General features: G+C 38.1%; 1 protein-coding gene across 5 annotated transcripts in view; it reads left to right on the forward strand.

Moving 5' to 3' along the window:
* ARHGEF10 (Rho guanine nucleotide exchange factor 10) overlaps positions 1-22411 on the forward strand; it is a 105938-nt gene that overhangs the window by 48674 nt on the left and 34853 nt on the right. For 4 of the 5 annotated variants that reach the window (XM_057372035.1, XM_057372065.1, XM_057372043.1 and 1 more), the window contains 6 exons: positions 1490-1582; positions 2960-3130; positions 4004-4149; positions 6400-6575; positions 20345-20460; positions 22078-22205. In XM_057372035.1, coding sequence (XP_057228018.1) covers positions 1490-1582; positions 2960-3130; positions 4004-4149; positions 6400-6575; positions 20345-20460; positions 22078-22205 — 830 coding nt within the window. The remainder of the gene's footprint in view (positions 1-1489; positions 1583-2959; positions 3131-4003; positions 4150-6399; positions 6576-20344; positions 20461-22077; positions 22206-22411) is intronic. The other variant, XM_057372059.1, reaches the window with a different exon arrangement.

A 22411-nucleotide genomic window follows, 5' to 3' on the forward strand; every position in this document is an offset into this window, starting at 1 on the left:
GGCAAGCCTCAAATAATAGTTCACCATATGAAGTCATTTTTTAATTTGGRATTTATTTTAATTCTAGTTTGCTTATTGTGTTGTGAGAATACATATTGTATTGTGAGTGTAGCTGAATTTCCATTCCACAACAATTTCCCTGTATTTTGAAGATGTAGCTTGGGGGGTTGAATTTGATGATTTTTTTTCAGACTGCATCCTGCCCTGTTTCATATGATGTTTGTGATGATGTGTATGGAGAGACTGGCACATGCTGTAGAAGTGCTGTGAATCCCTAGGGCTGACAGTTTACAKAGGGTGCACAGAATCTATTGCAAGGCTTTTGGGCTGCTGAGGGTCTGAAAGCTGAGCTTGTCTCATTCCCCAAGCATTCTGGAGTGAGTTGTGCCTCTCAGAGCTGTCACTCTGTCAGGTCTGTTACAGCAGTCCACAAAACACTGAATTTGGGTGCCTAGTGCAACTCTTAGGCTGCCTGKAGAAGGGTGGCAGGAGTTTGTCTTCAGATCTTAAAATTAGCTAACAACTTTTTGGAGTGTGACCCACCCCATTCAGGATTATACTGTGGAAATCTGCAGCACAATTAAGATTGGACTCTCTAGTGAGCACGTAGTCACATCATACTTCTTTAAAAGCACATTTTCCCAATAGAAACATAATCCACACCCCTCATCACTGCTTGTCAGTGCCACACTGGTTCTGCTTGCAGAACCACAGCCAAACTGATGACAGGTGACACTGCTTTACCTTTGCTTTTTTCGGGGTTTTTTTTGTTTTTTTTTTTTTTTTTTGTTTTTGGCCTACCAGCAATGGAGATCAGAATCTTCACTACTGCTGTTTGGAAAAAAATAGGTGTTTGTGGCGATAACTATGGAAATAAATTGTTGTGAACCTGACAGCTGTAGCAGTAAAGAACAATTTAAGCACAACACCAGTTTAATATTATTYAGATTTGCATYATTTTTAATATTGAGTATTTCCTCTAAYCTTCCTGTTTCTGGCCATTTCTGGTTTTCTGTTCAGGCAATAGAAATTTGTCTGGTTATATCTGCCATTCCTGGTAACTGAAATAATGTGTTCTTACATTTTTCTTTCCAAATATAAATCAACTTTTTTTTTCCTTAGTTTCATCTAATAAAAAAAGATCAAAGTCTGTGTTTGCATAGCACTGAGATTATGATGTTTTTCTTAGATTTCTTCTTAAAAACCCATAGGTAGGCAGAGATTTATAGGTGCTGCATTGCTGGTGTGGCTTTAGCCCAGCTGTATTTATTTAAGGAGTTCAGTGACAGGCCATCATTTTAATAGTGGTGGATTTTTAAAAGTATTTTATATTTTTAACTTAAATCTTGATAGTAAAGGGAATCTTTGCAGTCTTACTATTGTAATTAATGTAAGCAATATAGAAGAACTTCGAGGAAATGTTTTCCTTTTGTTCTGTAACTTGTGGAAATGTGCTCGTGGTAGTAAATACGGCTTTCTTGCATTGCAGCAGTCTCAGGARTCAAGCCCTGATCGCATTACACTATATGGTTTAATGATGAAACCTATCCAGCGTTTTCCACAGTTCATTCTACTATTGCAGGTAAATAATGTTTACYAAAGGGAAGCTCCTGTTACATTCTTGTATGGTTTACCCTGGGGATTACATGGGTAGCTGTCTTGGGTACCTGTCTTCTGCTAGAGGAGCATGCTGCAGTGGAAGTGACCACTAGMTKATGGGGAAATAAAGAAAAAAWTTCAGTGCATTAAAMATGCTCRTCTCATAGTCTGATTGCAGRGGCAGGTAGTAAGGACACTGCAGATAAACATGAGTAAACTAGATTTACTGTAGATTMCTTGCTAACTAAGAGTTTATAAAAAGTTTTCCAGTAAAGGTGTAGTCCAAATATGCTATTTGTTCATATCACTTTGTTAGCTAATAACACTTCTAAATATGACTAGGRACTTGATGTCATTTCCATTTAAGAAATAAACAAGAGGATTATTCGTGCCTTGGATAGTTTAAAATGCATGTGGAATGCAGAACAACAATAAAATCTCTGACTACTTGGCTCACAGGACCTGCTAGAGTATGTGCAGCTTCCTTCTGACCTGCAGGATCTTGTTTCTCTTCCCATGGAAACTGTGGATTTAACAGGGAGTCTTTGGGTCTCATCTCAACAGGCAGTCAAGCTGCAGGAARAGCACAGTTCCCCAGTATAGACCTGCTCCAGATAAATTTACTCTGTTTGTAACTCCTTCCAGACCACAGCATATCTACCCTAGTGAGCACCATGTTAGCTGTGTTGGCAGGTGCCACAGAGGAGGACAGGTTTTGGGATGCAAAGTGGGTAAAGGAGCAGAGATAGTCATGGGGGAAGCCATGATGGGAGTTTTTGAGGTAGTGGGAGTGATGAGGTTTATTGTGGCAGGAAGACAGAGTGAATATATATGGATTTTTAAGTGCTCTGGGAATGGGGACAAAGTATAATTCAAACTGTTCCTGCTGTATGCCTACGAAAAAGAGAAAGACTTTGAGGAGCTGTTGTGACCTAAATGAAGTAATGTCTCCTACTTTAGCATGAGTATGCTGCCCATGTTTTAATGACGAATAGTAAGAGTAATAAAAATAATATTATTATGACAGTAAATATCAGAAAAGTTTCATTTTAATTGATTGTTAACTATACGTATTGTAGTACAATACTTATTGTCAGATTGTTCAATATTATRTTCCTTTTCTGTAATTTTGTACTTCAAATAAGCTTTAAATGATCCCATTCGATATATTTTTAAAGAATTACTAAGATATTCAGGAAGGTCAGCAATGTGCTATCTGAATATTCATTAGGTGTTTATTGGTCTTATTCTTTAGTAGTACTCAAGTAAAGAATGTAGGCATAACTGTGCATCCTATAATCTTTGAACCTGACTTTGAAAATAAATCTGATTTTTGTTTTGTTTTATAATTGTCCTTCAGGATATGTTGAAGAACACTAATAAAGGACATCCTGACAGGTTACCTCTACAGATGGCTCTTACCGAACTCGAGACACTGGCAGAGAAGTTAAATGAAAGGAAAAGGGATGCAGATCAGCGCTGTGAAATAAAACAAATAGCAAAAGCAATGAATGAACGTTATCTGAACAAGGTAAGGAGGGTAGGAAAGTATAATGGAAATGGAAGAGAGTTTCTGGGCCTTGTGCAATCTCTACAACAGAGACCAAAAAGCACCTATGTTGTTTTTTTTTCTGTAGAGCTCGCCCACATGGGGTCATTCTAGTGGTAGAGGTGAGATGTGGCCCACCTGTGGGACTGAACCAGGCTCACCAGTTAAATCATTGTGTGTTGAACTGAACACACTGAACTAGCCTCAGCACTGTGGCAGTGTAGGAAATAATACATAGTAGAGTCTCATTTTCTGGATGGAAACATTCAACTTTTAATTTGTCCTAGAAGTGAGGAATTACTTCTGTGTAAAGGAAGGCACCACGTCCTTATGTAGCAGTGCTCCAACTATGAAGCAGTTTAAGATGTACTGTTGAATGGATCCAATACCTTCCTTGTTTTAAGGAAAATCCCAGTCCACTTTTTTCATGTATTTGCGTCGTACAATAGAAATGCCTGAAAGGATAGTAGAAGACATTCAGTAAGAAGGAGTTTTTATTTGAGCTTATTAGTAGCTATCTGGACTGGATATATGTATGCTTGTTTTATTTGTATCATGATTCCTCCTTTCCCATGAAGTGGGGCATAAATGTTTGAATTACAGCTTTTGTGAAGTTACAGGTTACTATACTGTGGACTCTTTCTGGGGTGAAGGAATGGGGGTTTTTTTGGTGATGCATAAAAGCAAAGCTTTTAAGAAAGCAATAGTCAACCAGAAATTTTATTCCCTTGGAAAATCGACTTGCAATCGTTTGTGCTAGRATGGCAAGTGATAACCCATAGTTTTTGTTTTTTATGCACTGGATGTTGGATGTATGGTGTATAATATACAATGCTGATTGTTTTCAAAATCCAGCTACTCAGCAGTGGAAACAGGTACCTCATACGAACTGATGATATGGTTGAGACAGTTTATAATGACAAAGGAGAAATTATCAAAACCAAAGAACGGCGACTTTTCATGTTAAATGATGTGCTGATGTGTGCAACAGTAAATATTCGGTAAGATTTAATTTGAACTTCAGTGACACTTACTGAATTGCTTTTGTATTGTTGTATTTACTGTGGCTAATGATTTCTAGGAGTAGACATAATAAATGGATAACTAGCTTTATTATAGTTGTCTTAATTGTTGGCTGATATTTAGAAGTTATAGAGTAAATTTATAAGGAAATTGTATCAGTTGTAGACTACAGATAGAAATGCTCTGTAGTGTCTAGTTATTGGTGTGTATTAGTGCTTAGTAGAATACAGGCATGCCAGGGTAAGGCTTTTTACTCTTCTTCCCTAAATTCAGACTGTAGCACACACCGGTTTGTAACTTGACACAATTTGTAAATGAAATCCCACTGCCTGCAAAACAAACAAACCACCCGCAACAAACAGACCAACAGAACAAACCCCACAAAGTTAATGTGGGTTGCCAGAACAAACCTGAAACTTGTTAACAAAGTTCCAGATGCAGAAAGGTTGTTACCTCTGAGACCAAACACTGAAGGATTAAGTCACATGCTTTGAAAAAAGCCTGTTTGCGTAGTTCTTCTGTGCTTTTGTTGGCTGTAATTATTACTGTTACTAAATGTCTGTGTGTACCAAGGTTGTGTTCACATTCACATGTTGCTTGTGTCATAAATTGCTTTATATGATGGTACATTCTGACAAAATTTGGATCATTAAAATCTTCCAAGAACAGCTTTTCTTAAGCATAATATGAAYTGGTACCTTAATTAATTACTGAAGTATGAATACTGTGTATTTCCAAGTGTGATTGCTTGTTCTCATGTTAATGAATGAGAAGTGCCATGTGATGACTACACTACAGAAAATTAACCAGCTCATGTCAATTATCCTGGTATCCTTGCTTTTAAAAATTCTTTAGTTTTTTAGTAACACTTGGACATTGTTTTTAACTATTCATATTTTATTTTTCATACCAGTAAAGTCTTGGATTTTCTGTATTTATACTTGAAGCAGCAAAATGCAGTCTGTTTTTGTTTCCCATATGAGAAGTTCATGATCATGCCAAGTCTCTGACCTTCTGAGGGTCATGATCTCTGTAAAAGTATGTATCTTTTGCAAACCATACAAAATTAATCTGTAACTAGTGGTCCTCAGGTACCTGGGACATATGAGTGTTCCTGGTTTACAAAAGATATATATTTTTACAGATGACATGACCCTYAGGTCTTTCTTCACATACAGTCTAGATGATCAGCATGAGCTGGAGGCCTMAGTAGCAGCAGTTGGGTGGGCTGGATGCTATCTAGTGACTGAAAAACGCTGTTCTGCCTAGTTTTGTTTTGTTTTTCTGAGCTGCATCTGAGCTAAGAATGTATAAATATTGACACAAGCTGTGGCAGTTGTGTTCTTTGCTTATACTTGATTCTTCAGTGAAACAAAAGTCTGTGTTGCGAACAGGTAGCTGACTAGCTGAACTTCAGCATTTAATTGCTGTTCCTAATTAATGCATTTTCCTGATTTCTCCAAGCATTTGACTTCWGGATTTCAGTTATGCTTTCTGTGAAGTAAACCTTTTTTGTTCACTTTAACATCTCTTTTGACCTTTGTAATAAATGTCCGTTACGTATTCTTGAATGGGAATAAGGGAATGAAGGAAACAAAGTAAAATTAGTATTGTCATTTCTATTCCTAATGAGCTTCTTMAGTGTGCTCTTTCCTCTGAAATGCTTGTTGTGATGCACATTTGTTTAGCRTCAGCTCAGGAGGGGTTACTCTTGGAAGTCACAGCAGTTGCAGAGGTCTGCTGTGCGGAACAGTCTGGGCTGTGGGGCTTGGCAGAAAGGTTGGCTTGTCAGCTCTTCAGAGATTACACTGCCTTTCCTGATGCCAGCAGTCAGTCAAAGGCTCCATCATCCATACTTCCCTAAACATAGCAGTTAGGGCCAAAAAAGAAGTGTTTTAAAAGAATAAGGAAAATATGGAGCCAAAGTGTAATCCCAAACACTTATGAGGRTTTCAGAACACACGTGAATCTTAAAAGATGGTCATTTACGCTTTGCTGTAAACATGTACTTGTTGGCAGTCCTGTGGTGTTTGTGGACAAGATCATCTGCACCTGCATAGCTGCTCTTTGTGTGCCAGGAAAGGTCAGTCACAGAAGTCAGCCTGATGCACATATTTCTTTCAAGTTGTACAAAAGCTGATAAACAGCAGATTTTATGAGCTAAAATAATAAATAATGTACCGTGAAACATAGTTGCTTGTCACAGCAATAATTTGTGCATCTTCCAGCTCTTCCTATGAAAGCAGTGGCACGGTGACAACTGGCCAGAGGTATTTATTGAAGTGGAGYGTACCACTGGGACAAGTGGATGTCATAGAGTATGGCAGCAGTGAGGGCCAAGGAGACAACTGCAGGTTCCCACCCCAGCACTCTGCTGAAAACATCATCATTAACTCTAAGCCAAGTAAGTGATAGGAGTTACTGACTTTTGTGGTCTACTTTGTTAAAATCCATATTTGAAAATTAATGGGCTTCTGAAAACAAAGGAAAGCATTTTGTGYATGAAGATTTTTGTAACATGAAGACTAAAACAACCTCTTTCTTTGGAAACCAAGAATTTTTAAATAGACAGCCTTGCAACATGAATTACTTGTATTTGTCCTAGTGTAGCATTATATGCATGAATGAGTAAAGAGTTCTAAAGCATGAGAGTGTGCAGAAGGTGGGTTTGGTGTGGTGCACCAGCAGTCCCATGGTGGCTGGTTCTGGTAKGTTCTTTACCCCATAGCTAAAGCAATAAAAGTTTCTCTCAATAAAGATGACCAAGCCATCCTGTTGCTGTCATTAAGAGTCTGGACACAAGTGGTTTTTGCAGGGTAGATTTTATTCACTTCTCTCAAGCCCAGAATATCTTGCACATCAAACTAGTGCTTCAGAAAAAAACTTTAAATGAATTTGAARCAATATGTTAATAGGTAATTTCCTCCTAGCCTCTCTCCAAAAAATTACCTCAGGCTCTGAAGTTTGCAAATTCTTCTGTACTTGTTAATCCCCCCTGCAAGTCTGCCAACAGCCCTCAAGAGATAAATGAATTTTAAGACTTGTTAGCTAGGCTTTCATACATGAGGAGTTATTTTTATATTCTGCTTTTTGCCTAAGTATTGTAATACAAAATGCATTTAATATATCTAGAGTGTGATTCCTTTTCATGGATTATAACTCATGTGAATTTCAGTGCTAGCTTTAGGCATTATTTCACACTACATATATTTAATATTGCACCCTTGGCTTTTTGAATTTTCCCCACAGTTGTGCTATAAGGAGGCATGAGTGCTACAGCAGCAGAGTGTAGCTTTTATGACCCACTGCATTCTCCAGGATGGTTCTTGTTAGGTCTTCTTGCTACTCTCTTTGTAAATAACTACAGAAAATTTTATAAACATGTCTCTGTTTCAAGGATGACTTAAATCTTGTYACTCCTTTTAAGCATTAATGGACTACTTAGAGAATGAGATTAAAGCCTTTGTATTATAATTTACAGCTTCTGTACTCATAACCCTGAGAGGACTGTATATGAAGAAGTRTGTTACTTAGAACTGGGGGTCTCTTTTGTTGGTGAGTGTGGGAGGAATGGGTTGCTGAATAGTCCTACAGTGATTTTGTGCAACAGTTTTACAGCTGATTAGACCAAATCCTTGCRTGTCATCAAGGTCAGATGGGGAAGAGAAGCATGAGGGGAGCAACAAAAACTCTTGACCAAACAGTCCAGTAGAACTTGAACTTCTTGGCTTGTGAAGTTTTTCAGCTTCATCATGTTTAATGACACAAATATCACACAAAAAAAGAAATTACTTTGTACATTATTTGTAACTCAACCTTGAGGTTAAATGGTACTCATAGGTAAAATGTGAGCTGAACTAATTTTTCTCTTGGTAATCTCTGATGTAAATAGGTAATCTCTGATGTAAATAAAAAGGATCAAAAGATAAGAAATAAAAAGGATGTGAAGGATAGCGGCTATACTAAAAAAGTCCTCCCTCAGGTTTAATCAAACACTTCTGCCAGATGATCCAACTAAATTGAATATAAACAATCATGAAAGAGGAACAGCATAGCCTTGCTTTTTGCACATTATTACTGTGTCTGCTAGCTGTTACTCTGAATGTAGACTTGTTCAAATCAGCCTTTATAGACAAGTTTGAATACACACCTAATAGTGTTAGTTATTCTGTGTTATCTCCTCAGTTCCACTTTAAATAGGCTGCTAAAGATTACAGAAGCTCTGAAGGTACAGCCTTCCTGCAGAGGGAAAGACTTGAAAGACTGTGCAATGGTTCAGTGTTGCTTTTTGTTTGCATCCACCAAGTTGCTGCATTTTTTAGTTGATCACATGATCTTTAATATGGTAGTATCACAGCATAGGTGAGACTGTTGAGTGTATATTACAAGTTGCAAAGTGCTGGCAGAAATATTATTTACTGTGTTCGAAACTTCGTATCTTTGCAGTCATTGTAAAATTATTTCTCCCTCTGTTTTCAAAGTATACCATGAAATCCCAGTGGTCTCATGGTATGTGGTTTTAATAAAATCTAGTGATCAAKAACAGTTTGGGATGCTGCAGGCAAAATCCTGAGACATAAAACCATTTCAGAGATACGTGATTTTCAGTTCACATGCCCAGTTTGTGGGAACGGAAGAGATACAGAATAATGGTGATTCTGTGTAAAATCATTAAGTTGTAGAAGGATTACCTCCTGCATTTCTGGAAGTCTGAGAAAAGTTGGTTTATATCTGCCACATGCCAGGTTGAGTACTTGACTCTTGTAAGGTTGGTATTCTGACATTAGRACTGTGATTAGCAAGGATTCTTGATGGATCCAGTTTGTGTTCTTGCGAGGATTACTGGTTATTAGTTACATTTTCCTTATTACGGCACTTTTTTCTCCACCAAAACCCTTTCTGTGAAGAGGCAGCTGTCACACTTGAATCTTGCTGTTTATTRTTGACTACATGCAGTTGGTGCTTCTCCTTTTCTATCATGTTGCAAGAAAAGGCAGTATATTAAAGATGCAAACTTTACTTTGGGTGCTGAATTAATAACTGTATTTGAATTAATCTTGTATAGTCTGTAATATGCAACTGAGAGGTTGAAAGGGTTTACGAGTATGTATAAATGAAAGGTATACTTTAATACCTTCCTAAGATGAAAAGCAAGAGCTGTGTGAGCTTGGTTTTCACTTGGCAAAATCATCAGCTGGCAGTTTTCTACCCCATTGAGCTTTGTATAGCAGTCTTTTGTCTCTGAATTCTAGAGGAGAATGCTTTTAGGGGCTGTTAACTTCATGTCTTTTTGTTTTAAGCCCTTTGTATTTTGGTAAGAGARACTGTGTGGCCTGACGGTGTGTGGGGGAAAACAGGAAAATTTTTCTGGAGTGTATTCTGCTATGGTGCCCCGTCCTTGATGTGCTCTTGCCTTGTTCCTATTGTTCTCCCCTAGCACCAACAGTAGATTGAACTCTTTTAGTTGTGGACATGGAGAAGGATTGAAGTCTCAGCTGTTTGGCAGAGTCCTTTATTTGAACGATTCTAATATTGTTTCCTAGTGGGGTGCAGTTATAACTTACGTTTGCTTCCTGCAATAATAACCAGTAAACATTTCACTTTCTCAGTCTTCAAGAAAAAACAGCATGCTTATCAGATTGCATTTCTCTCAGCAAATTAGTCAAAGTGCTGTTTCCTGTATTAGAGTTAGTCTTGCCTGAAAGTCTGTATGACTCTCAGGCATCTCGAATGGACAGTTCTTGTGGAAGCAGTAATTCAATGATGTGTTAATTTTCTTCTGTAGAACCATTGGCAGAAAGATGCGAGATAGAATTTTTCCCTACTAAATCCATGTATTGTTTCTGGTAGGYTATTGCTAGGATGTTCTCTTCATCCCAGTTAGTCCATGTGCAGAARCACAGACACATTCATAGTATGTAAAAGCTGATTTAATACAGGAACAGGGGAATGCTTTCAAAGTGAACAGAATATTATATATTCTTGGTTTTGATTTACTTGTGTTGGTAAGAAATTCACCTCCCTCACGTGGCCAATGATGCCGTGCCTGATGCCCCCCAGGACAGGGTTGGCCCTGCTGGCTGCCAGGGCACTKCTGACTCATATTCAACTGGCCATTGACCAGGAGGATCCCCRGATCTCTTTCTGCRTGGCTGCTCTCCAGTGTCTGTCTGTACTCATTCTGTCTGTACATCCAGGGTTGCCCAGTTTTATTTTGCTCTCTCACAGGTTTACAGTTTGTAACTCAGAGCAAAGCTCAACACTGCTAAGCCATGGCTTTTCTCCTTTCTCATTCAGGCTTCCAGGGATAAATTTGTACTCTGTTTCCACTCGATTGTGTTTTTGATCTCTGTGGGGTTTGTTTACTGTCAAATATAGTAGTGACACGATGCTGAAGTACAGAAATGATTCCTCTCTTCCAAGTTTCCTTCTGCTTGATGCATCACTTCGTGTAGGCTTCCGAGTGTTGCCAGGGAAACAGGGAGGGATGTTTGATGGGCTACAGTGTGCACTTGTTTCTGTCAATGTCTTGCTCAGTGAAACCCAGCTCTTCTCAAGAGCAGATAGTGCTGCTGTGATAGCCATTGAGATTAAAGCTGGGTTATTTGCATGTTTGTCTAAGGAGAAATATAGAGAAGAAAAAAAAGTCAGCTGTATGATCTCTCTAAGGCTTGTCAATAGTAATACAATGTCCAGAGTAAGCAAGATTAATATTAACTGGCATACCAACTCAAGCACTGGTGATAAGCTTTTAGAAAGAATGATGTGTCATGACKTGCTATTTGCACTAGCTTTAATCTCTGTGGAATATATAAAGATTAATAATGTAAGTATTTTAAAGTTATTGAAGACAATACTGTGCACTAGAAGAGATTTATTATGTTCATAAATGTAAACTGTCACTGATGTATGCCATCAAAAGACCAAAGATTTTWAAAAAATCTAGTGCCAAAAAGCTTGTTCATCTGAGCAAATGGGGTGAGCTTAAATAGTTCACTTGTTGAGCGGATCTAAGTTTCTATCTAGTGGATTAAGCAAGGATAAATTTAGGTGTTACATGTTTGTCTCATCCACGCAGGGTGAGATTCTTCCCTTTGCCTTTTTTACTTTTTATAGTCTTATAGGATTTGTCATCCACTTCSTATAAACCTTATTCTATGTTGCTAGGGGTCTCATCCACATCATGACACAGAGTAATAAAATTAATGGAAACGCAGCTGGTATGTATGAAAGAGGGAGGTGAGCTCCTCACAGTGCCATTTCCACATGAGTTGTTCGAGTCTGGTGGGAGCTCAAGTGTAAACCTCTGGCAGCTTGGCTAGTTTACAACTACCTGTCTTGGGATCCCTGCAGTACTTTCATTCTTTAAATGCCTTCACATATGTACCTGTTTGTATCAGTGTTGCCCTTTTCGCACCCAGTTCCTCTCTCACCCTTTGTACCCATGCAGGTGCATCCCACAGGTCCTGTGTGACCCCTCTCCCTCCTTAGGAGGGCAGGGGCTTCCAGGTCCATGCTGTCCCAAGCCATGGGGATGCTTCCCCTTTAGGTCTTGTGAGAGAAAGGGCACTTCTTTCACTCTAAAGTCTTTGTTTACAGCATTTTTCTTCCTCATGAAAACAGACCAAGGAACTGCAGTCAGTACATAGTCCAGGAAGACATCTGACCCTTGTCACAGTAGTGTAATACTGGGGAGATGGGCTATGGGGTCCACTTTAAAGAGCATATCAGTGYTCCATGTTTCTCCCTCATGTTCCCTACTGCTTTAATCTCTGACACAGATCGCTGCTTCTGTCAGCAGGAAATATATGTATGGCCTTTTATCTCTGAAATTCCCTGTGCGGTCAGGATTAGCTGGAGCTTAATATAATCTTGAAACCGTGCTCTCMATGTATCAGCTTCTTCTCACTATCTCAGAAGCTTTACATTTCCTTGATGGTTTTGCATAATTTTGCATAATTTTATTGACAAATGGTATAGCACTATGAATTCAGTACCTTACTCACTATTTTCAGTTGCAAGCTGTTGATTTTATCTTCCAGTTCCTCAAGATGTGGGAATAAGCAGTTTTATGATTAGATGGTAGTTTTTGTGCAACCTGTTTCTTTGGTGTGAGCAAGACAGGTCTCAGCATTCATGTGATTACCAGTTGAGAGAAAGGTATTAGCAACTGACAGGGAGGTAAAGCATGTTAAAAATACTTTGTCAGAGTTGGGACTTGTGAGGTTTATTTCTGAGCTCTACTCTGTGTACTGGGTATCAGGTGGTATTTGCTTCTTCTGTCATTAGGACCTGAAGAACTCTGATTTGCATGATAGTGAGAATAGTTAATTTAATGTATTAGTTTCAGGGACTCAGATTATCACTTTCAATAATTAAGAACATAGATTATGTTTAGGTGCTTATATGAGTAAAGTATGTTTAGACTGAATAATGTCATTTCATGTTTATGATAATGCTCTTCATGGTGACTGATGATGATGGGTCCTGACAGTGTGGTGATCAGGCTTGCTTACTCCATGATTGAATCGAATAGTTTGCATTCTAGTGATCTCAAGGGGTTTATTGCTTATCAGTTGTATGTGTGTGCTTGTGCTGCGTCTTTCTGCACTGGGTTTCTAAGCCTTAATTAGGGTTATACTGCAATGGTACATGTGAGAAGCCTGCTCARCTTTTCATTGATGGCTGCCAACTAAACTCATGTTCTCTGACATCACCCCTGACTTCCCATTTGCCCAAATTTCCAAACGTGGGGACTGGTACCACTAAAAAACTTGAGTAGTTTGGACCCGAGGCAGTGCTGTAATCTCAGGAGATCTACAGAGATCAGTTGAGTTATGGTGGCTCAGATTTTTCAGGTCCTTGCAGCCATGGAGATCATCAGCTGGATTTAGTGTGAAAGAGCAAACCAGGGGAAGGGCAGAAAGCCTGTTTTTCTGTGATGAACTTTAAATTGGCACCTGGACTTGTTTGGATCATAAACCAGAATTTTGGATTCCTGGGACAACCTTTTTTTTTTGTTATTATTTTAGTCAAATTCCAATGAGCTGTTAAAATGCTTTAATAAAAGGAGAAACATGAAAACCTAACCCGCCCACATGCTCCTCTAAGGTGTCTATGGAAACAGGAGCAGCATGAGTGAGCAAGTGAAAAGACACAAATACAAGGAGTGTGGTACTGTGGGGGCTGCAGGGACTTTGCTTGCATAACACAACGTGCAGGAAGTTGGTWGTTCAGTGCCTAAAAACAAAACCTTCTCTTCTCTGTCACTGGCTTTAACACTCTTACTGAATTTCCAGGGAGGAGGTATTGGAGGCAAYGATGTGCCTCTCATGTGTGTGCAGATGGGATTTGTCAAGTTTTGTGCAAGGGAAGGTTTTAGTAGAGAAGGGGACCCTCATCACCAGCCTTGCAGTGAAAGCTCARTGTTCTGGTCAAGGGAGTTTGCAAAGGGAAAGGGAATAATACCTAACAAATACATAACATCAGTATCAACTGCCAAATGAATTACAGTGTTTCTGGTATTTCCAATATTCGTAATGTTYTTGCCAACTCTGTTTATTAGTTGTTGAAATAGTTAGCTTGCATAAAGTAATGTAACATAAAGATCTCCTTTTCTGTTTGCGCTGAGAAAAATAGTTCCACTAGACCTCTCAAAGGAGAATGGTTTTTGGTGAGTTCTCTTCCCCAGAGCAGCTGTAAAGTGTTGGTTTTGCGTAGCAGTACATCTGTAGGAGCAGCATTCAGTACCAAGTATAGGGCAGGAATTCCTCAACTGCAGTACTTGAATCTTGGACCTTGTTAATGGCTTCWGGATTTTCTTCTTTATATTAATTATCAAGGTCTTCAGTGAACAGGAAACTGTTTTACTTCAGATATTGTCTTGCACAGTCTCCATTGTTATCCTTTCTAAAGGTGAGCATCATAAATGAAGCAGTGGATGCTGTCTGCCTATTATTACTTGAGGAAAAAAAATCAACAAAACTTTTCTAGGACAATAAAAGCCTTATTTAAGAATTTAACAGTCCTGTCTACACTTCAGTGGTTTTAAATATATTACTGTTAAATCATCRTAGTTTAACAGAAATAGGTTAACAWTCTCACGATATCTGTYCAGTTTATTATGAGTTCATCAAGAATTCATCTACTATCATGATGTTTTGCTTTCCARAGCGCTGTACAAGCTTCTCAAGTTTAAATGTAGCTGAAATGTTGCAGAAGGGCGTGTTTTTTTATTTTTTTTCTCAAGTGTGTAATTCTGCACAAGTCCCAGTTTGTTATGCCTTCCTCAGACACAGCAGCTTTTTAAGTTACCTCCCACATATGTAACTTCTTCCTCCATCCCAGGTGATTTTTATGCTATAGATCAGGATTGAAACTTTTCCAAATCTCCTGCTTTCATACCACTTGACGTTTGAGTGTGCTGCCTGGATGCACACAGATGGCATAGTGGGAGGAAGCAATACAAWTGTGCTCAGCCTCGAAGTTGCAAATGGCAAGTCAAATTTGGGATATACCAGCCTTTCAGAATGGCCTTCAAATCTGGCATGCTCTTCAAGTTAATCATTAATTTTGTGTTACCCCTCAGGAACACTGGAACGTAGTCAGGAAAAGAGCCTTTCTCAGATTCAGTTGTGGGTTTTGCATGTGAGCATTGATGAGCTTCCATTTTGTGCAACACTAGTCTGACTTAAGGGTTCTGTGTCTCTCAGAAGCAAAGTAATGTTTATAAAGACCTTGAATTTTCATGATGCATCAGTTTTCACTTCAATATAGCTTTTCTGAAAGCAGTTTATAWTGATGTATTGTGGTTTTGAACCATGTGAAGAAAAGGTCGTTACTATGATAATATTTAAAGCAGTTGTCAATATTAGTTACTTTGCAGTAGCAGAGATACCCAGCAGTTTGTCTACTAGCAGTATTTGGTTTTAGCATGGTAGACAATACAGAAATATTTACAAAAATAGTTGCAATACTGAGATTATATTGACTAGTGCTTTTATTTTATTTGCATGACATTTGGATTTATATAATAGTATTACTTGAAGAAAATCCTCCTAATTGGGAATAAAAAGAGTTTAATATGGGAAGGGACCAGCTGAGCCATTATGTTTGCTTACCCAGCAATAGATGTTTAAATTATGGGTGATTGCACCTACTCTGGGCATTTCAGCCCTTTCTTTTTCTTATTTAGTAACCTAAATTTGTGATAACATAGTAATTCACAGATGGGAATCAGAACACATAGCAAGAGCTAATGGAAAATGTCTACAGATAACAAATCACCATGGAAAATAAATGTGTCCCTTTGTAATTCTTAGAAAGGAAGAACAGAGCGTTATCAGTTCAGGATTATAATATCTAATATGCTTGAAATACCCATGAAAATTGAAAATTTAGGGGAACCGGATGGACAACAATCCCAAAGGASTAGCTGCTGTGCCAGGACTTTCTAAAGCAGCTGCTGCTGTGCAGGGAGAGCTGTGGCTGCTGGCTGTGCTCCCGAGCAATGCAGCTTTCTGCCAGAGGTGGGAATCCTCCCCCTCTGCCCAGCACTAGCACWCAGACACTTCTCTCACATGTGTATATTTACTCACTGAATCCAAATTCTACTTTTGCCTGAACCAAGTTAAACTGACTTTAACCACACCCAGGGAGTTTCCTGTCGGCTTCRAAAATGCCTGGGTATAAATCAGCTAAAATTGCTTCTTTTTCAATTATAAAAATTGCTTCAAACTGAGTAAAATCAATGAATTTGAAGCTGTGGTGCTGAGAATAACACTGGGAAACAAGCAGGTAAAATRAATTTTTAGTATTGTACTCGAATGTATCTTGGCCTAAGAAGAAATTGTTATAAAAAGCAACATCGTCTCCCCAGTTTTCAATGGTGGCCAAATCAATTTAAACTTTAACCTCCTTTCTTCCCTCTAAACCAAGTGGTGGTTTTGTTTTCTYTTTTAACCTTGAATGTATTTAATTTTAATGCTGAGCAAGGAATYGGGTATTTTGCATGAATTACTGCTTGTTGGCAGGAAACTTGCCTCTTGCAGGGAGGCACGAATTCCTCTGGTAAAATCTTAGCAACAAAGGAGTTGATGAAAATAAGTTCTTGCTAGCTTACATGTGGCCAAGATTTCACCCTTGATTGGTATATGGAATGCAAAATAGTTGCCTTTGAAGCCACTTACGTTGGTTCTTGGTTACAGCATGCTGCCTTCTCTCCTGCTCAGGCACACACTGTGATGTGTAGGATGTGTAGAGTTGGGGGGAGCCTTTTCTAAACATATGAAGGCTTTTTTTCCCATAGGAAAACTGATTTGTTTTGAAGCTTGATAATTAACAAGAGTGGCTTAGAAATGAGAAGGAAATGGCTTTATCATTGTTAAACATTTGTTTAACAATTTCACAGTACAAAAGAAACCAACCATGTATCTGCTTTGGAGTCATGCCAAGAGTTCTTCAGTGTGCTTTGTATAGATAAAAGAAAGAGTGAACACCCACCCCAAAATAGCCAGCAATTGAATGGTCAGGGAACATGTGTGGGCTGAAGCAGMCAGTCTGTGGCTGTGAACTGAGAAATATCTGATGAACAGAGTAGTGTTCTCCCCCACATCCTCCCCTCAAGAAAAACCCTCCATCAGATGATTCTCAACTGCTAGTCATTGTTTGGTTAACCASTGAGACACTAATTCTGTACTAAAAGACATTGCGAGTAACCCTTACAGGAGCCCTTACAGTTCAGAGGTGAAGTTGCTGTAACTTGTGCCTCATAATCCAGACATAATCTAAGTGRTCAGTTTTTGGAGAACTCACTTATGATGAATCTATATCACTGTTGATMTCTGATTTTTCTGTGTCAGTTTGTGCCCACGAAGGATCTCCATGAAAGACTGATATTAGTTGTGCCTATGGATCTAGTTCTTGACTATTAAAATKTCCTCTTAAATTGGCTGTTTCTCTTTTCTAGAACATCAGAGGATGGAAGCAGGCTTTCATTAATTATTTACTGTTTTGACTTTGTGCTTCCTTTGCTATATGAAGAATGTGGTCTTTTAATGAATGAGCTTAAAATTACTTTTGTTTGGTTTTTCTGTGTGACAGCCTTTCAAATGCCAGGTTAGTTTATTTGCTTTGACGTTCATATTGCATTCTTTTTATCTTGACTTATTAATAGCTTATAAAATATGCATGATGCAGACAAAAGAGACTCAGGTGACAATTGCTGTATGAAATTCAAGATTTATGCCTTATTCCCAAGGCTGGAACAAAGATATTTGAAGCTCCAAGAAGAAGATTATCAGGCATGGTGGGCACACATGTACAGCACAGGGCAAGTCTATCTGGGCAAGCAGTTGAAGCTTCCTTTATGGCCTCAGTTGAAAGCCATGGCATGAAGTCCTGCAGCATCTGGGAGTTGTCTGGATGCTGCTTTTTATATGTTGCATTAATGTCTGCTCTCCAAACTATAATAAACAAAATGTCTGGTAACTGTCTTTATSAAGCTACAAAGAGTGACCCTGGCTTCTATGATTTAAGAATAATGTAAKTTGCCTGGGTGAAAATATCCATCCTGTACAAGTGAAGCTTTTCACAGTCTTTCAGCTTTTCACAGCCTGATTATTGTAAATTTTCTCTTGGTTCAAACTCACAAAGCTAAATTTCAGAAATATTTGTAGCAATCTTTTCAGTGTACCTATTTGGTTTGTTTAGTAGTGTTTATAAATGACAGGTAAAKGACTGGGCCTCTTGCCAAAAACGCAACTAATCTGACAGTTACTTCTGTTCAGTCTAAATTYTATTTTGCAGAAGCTATTGTTTTGTTAGAGAAGTTTGGAGCAAGAATGATACCATTTGTGTTCTTTACAGTGCCAGACACATTATCATGGCTTTTAGCTAGATTTCACCAAATTTCATGTTAACACCGACCTGCTCCTTTCTTTGCAACTAGCCCCATTAAAATGAACGATTTGATGCATCTAGAAACTAATGATTCTGGTGCTTAACAGATTACRGTTATTGTGGATGTTGGCAAGAAAAAAGGTTTATGCTAGCAGAAGACAGATACAAGGACAAAAGTGTTTACATCTTTCCAGATAAAAATTTTTCAAGTATTTGGGTTGAAGAAAGTGAAAATGCAGCTCAATTAAAGTATGAAGTCTGAAGTTCGAGAAAAGTTTTTGTTTTTTTTTTTTGAAACAAAACTACAAACATAGTCAACTGACCATAATTTCAAAATTCTTTCTCTTTGATCTACTTTGCAGTTGTTTCTTTTCATGGTGTACAATAAATGTAATTATCTTTTCTTATGGACTAATTTATGGACTTTAAGGGTAAGAAAGGCTTGATTGTTCTTTTAATTAACATTCAAGGCAGGCAGAGAGAGGATGATAGTTACATCTATTATCTGGATGGGTAAACAGTAGTAAAGTGCACCCTGTTTAGTGCTCAAGTGCAATGCACAGAAATAATTTCATTGATCCAATTTACCAGAAAATTGAAAGGCTAGATAATAAGTTGGAATTTTATAGGAATGTCTAWTACTTCAGGTTTATGTTGCATTTTCCTGCAGTGAAGTGGAGAATTCAGAAATAAAGTAGCCATTAATATTTAATTTGAGCCTTGAACTTTTATGTTTTTCAGGGTTTAAAGCAGACTTCCAGCTTAATATGGTGAATTGCATTACAGAAAAATATTGTGATGTCCTCTATTTGTATGATGCTTCCAAATAGGAAAATACCTTTAGAAAATAGTTATTCGGATACCTAGCTGAAAATATACACATGATTTAAGTAGAATTGTTTAATGTGTGTTTGTTTTTCATGTTTATTCTGTCTTGGGCTGGGACAGCTTTGTGTTTGGTTTGATGCAGTTTGGTTTGCACCCTGGTCCTGCAGCAGGCWGGAGGGAGCAGAGGTGCCAGATGTGTGTGTGTGGCAGCTGAGCTGTGCCCAGCACTCTCTGCCCTGCAGCCAGCCCAGGTGGCACAGTTTGTGTCTGTGCTCCTGATCCACCTGCAGAGCCAGGGGCCAGCACTGTATTTATGCCAACACAACATTGAAATCCTTCTGATCCGGGGGCATTTGCTGCCCACAGATTGGCTTCCAAAGCTGGATGTGGATGAAGGATCCATAGTTTGGGACTATGCTGCGTGAGCTAAAGAATCTGCAGGAGTTTCCTGGAAAGATAATCCAGTCCTGTTCCTGTCATTCAGCCAAAGGCAAACATGCTGACTCTGTATGAGTCAGAGTGGTTTTTTTTAATGGGAGAGTGAGTGTTGTTTCCAAAGGAATTACACAGCCATTCCACTCCTAACATCATGTCTGGTAGTCAGAGGGTGTTAGCAGCGGCTGGCAATCTTTGTGCATTTAAATGGACACCTTCTGCTAGTAATCAGTGCATTTTTCTGAGTTACTGTTCCCTTATAAACCTATGTACTTACTGATGATTAGCATAAAATATTTCAGCTGCTAAGATTTGCTGCAGATTTTAGAACAGATCCACTTCTGATTTAAGCATGATTGCAGTAAAATTTCAAGTGGTTCAGTGAAATTGCAGGCTTGTGTTAGAATCAGMATATGGATATATGATCCAGAACTGTCTCACAATCAATAAAGCAAATTTTGAATTTTAAAACATCATARCACATTTTTTTTGCTTGTTGTGCAACCAGAAACAACCTACAGGAGAGATGTTTAAATTAGTGTGTTACAGCAAGTCTGCTGTTTGGTGCTAAACAAAACTTCCATGGCATCAAGACATTTTGGGGSCAGTGATGCTTTGATATTTGTTACGATTCTAGTGTGTGATATTAAAACTGCACATAGTGCTCTCCATCATACTGGATGAACAAGCTTGAATTTTGTTTGTAGCTAAAAGGGCAACGGTAAGATGATTTAAAAGGAAATGCCAAGGGTAATTCTCGTATGTGSAAAGGTAGTATGTGAGATATGCTGCTGTCTATAATTTCCCTGGATGCATTTCAAAATTCTCTGTCTGCAGGGACATTAGAAGCAGCTGGAGCAGCAAAGTGAAATATTGAGGATATATGTAAAGATAAACCACTCTGATTTTCAGATGCAGTATATGTTTACATTATCTTTGTAATACTTTCCTCGTTCAGCCAAGAATTGCATCTTTTTATTATGTATAACTCTGTGTTTTTATTCATTTCAGACAAGCTCTATATGGGACCAGGGCAACTGTACCATGATCTGCAGAACCTTTTACATGACTTGAGTGTACTTGGTCAAATTAGTCAATTAATAAGCAGCCTTAAAGGAAACTACCAGGTAACAAACTAAACTGGTTTATTTTTCAAGTCTGTTCTTGTYGTAAAATGGCATAGTTGCCATTCCCTCGGGTCTGTGCAAGACATTCTTTAGTTCTCTCTGCAAAAAGTGGAATAATTTTTACCTCTAGTAATGCATTTACTGTTAAGTGTTATAAATAGATTACAGCTGTCCTTCTAATCTTGTTTTCCTTTGTTGTTTTTAAGTGTAGGTGGGTGCTACAAGTGTCTGCATTTGTTCAGTAGGTGATAAGCTTATATGGAAACAGAATTACATTTTGATGTTAAGAAATTGGATTCCTGCAGTTAGRCATGGTRGTAGGAGGATGGCTGTTTGGAGGAATCTCTTGATCCCCATCCAAGCTCATAATCCTGGCTTTGGGGGAAAAATTGTACTAAAAAGTAACGATAAATCACAAAAATACAAAAGGATTTTAAGAAGAATTTTGAAAGTATTTTGCTTTAGCTTTGTTCACATTCCTTTGATTTAACTTGTATACCRGCAAACAAATACAGTACTTAGTACCAAATTTCGGAATGAGTTTTCCAGAGTCTTGAGACTTCAATCAATGACTTTTTTGTTTGGTTTATTATATGTTCTATATGCGGATACATGTAATTTTTAACTCCCACCTGCCTTTATAGGTTGTAAATATGTGTGATATGTGTGTGTATGTGTATGAATGTGAAAGCTGACTTTCTCTTGACATATCTTGGCTTCAGAGTCAAGGCATTAAATGAAACAACATTTTGTGAAAATAATTACTCTGAAAGAAGTTCATGGAAACAATGCTTTAGGACAGAGCTTCATGAGTATTTGAAGGTGAATTTCATCTGCATAATTGGGAATATGTGTAGCATAGAAGTACTGCAAGACATTCACCTATTACCATATACAACATTTTTCCACCTGCACTGACAGTCAGGGCCACCTATGCTTTGAAAACTTAAAATTCAGTCATTGTTTCCAGGTTTATGTGTGTAAGATAATTAAAAGAATTTAGTTGAGGAGTGAGGTCCCCTTCTCTATTTTTGAGCTGTCATAGAATTCTGATGGTGAAAAGTGTGTGCACTTCTGTGTACTTGTTAGTCGTAATGCTTTGCATTATTCAGGTGTTCTTTTACTGTCTGCAACAGAACACTCACCTGCAATGAGTTACTGTTTCAGTATCTTAAACAGATTTAGACCACACAGTTTGCATTATGGCTCTGTAAACATTTTGACTGAAGGATTTGAACAAAAGCATATTTTCAGTATGATTTGTAGATTTTGCACAAAATTTTCTTTAGAAGCAGAATTTGTGGATGCAAGAATAAAGTAAAAGGCATACACTTGATACAAATTTACATTTTTTAATCTGACAGRTGCTTGGGAACGTAATTTTTATATGATCAAACTGAGCAATGTGAGATTAAATCTTCAGATAAAATACACTAGCAAATATTTTACAGGTATTTCTGAAATGTGTTTACAAATTTGGSAAAATTAACCATGATTCAAATGGGGACTAATTGTAGCCCATGTGACATTATTTGTTATATGCGGGGATCACCTTATTATCCTCTTTGCAACAGGCTGGTTAGCTGATGTTGAGTCTTATTTTTTTTAATTTTTCAGAACTTAAACCAATCTGTAGCCCATGACTGGACCTCAGGTTTACAAAAACTGATTTTGAAAAAAGAAGATGAAATCAGAGCGGCAGATCGCTGTAGAATTCAGCTGCAGCTCCCAGGAAAACAGGACAAGTCAGTAGAAGTCTTGATTACAAAACTTTCTAAATTGGTTTATATATTAGGTGTAGATGTATGAGGGACAATTTGGGAATCTGTAGCTTTTCCCTCCCTTCTGTCTTCRTGGTAAGGCCCTGACTTCTGCACTTACGCCGTACTGCTGGGAGTTTTAATGTTCCAGAGCAGTGCTGTAGCTTTTCTCCTGTTCCTCAGCCCAGTGT

This window comes from Malurus melanocephalus, unplaced genomic scaffold (genome assembly GCF_030028575.1).
Source record: "Malurus melanocephalus ecotype Western Australia unplaced genomic scaffold, MMel_1.1 scaffold_6, whole genome shotgun sequence".
In the NCBI taxonomy this organism is placed as follows: Eukaryota; Metazoa; Chordata; class Aves; order Passeriformes; family Maluridae; genus Malurus; species Malurus melanocephalus.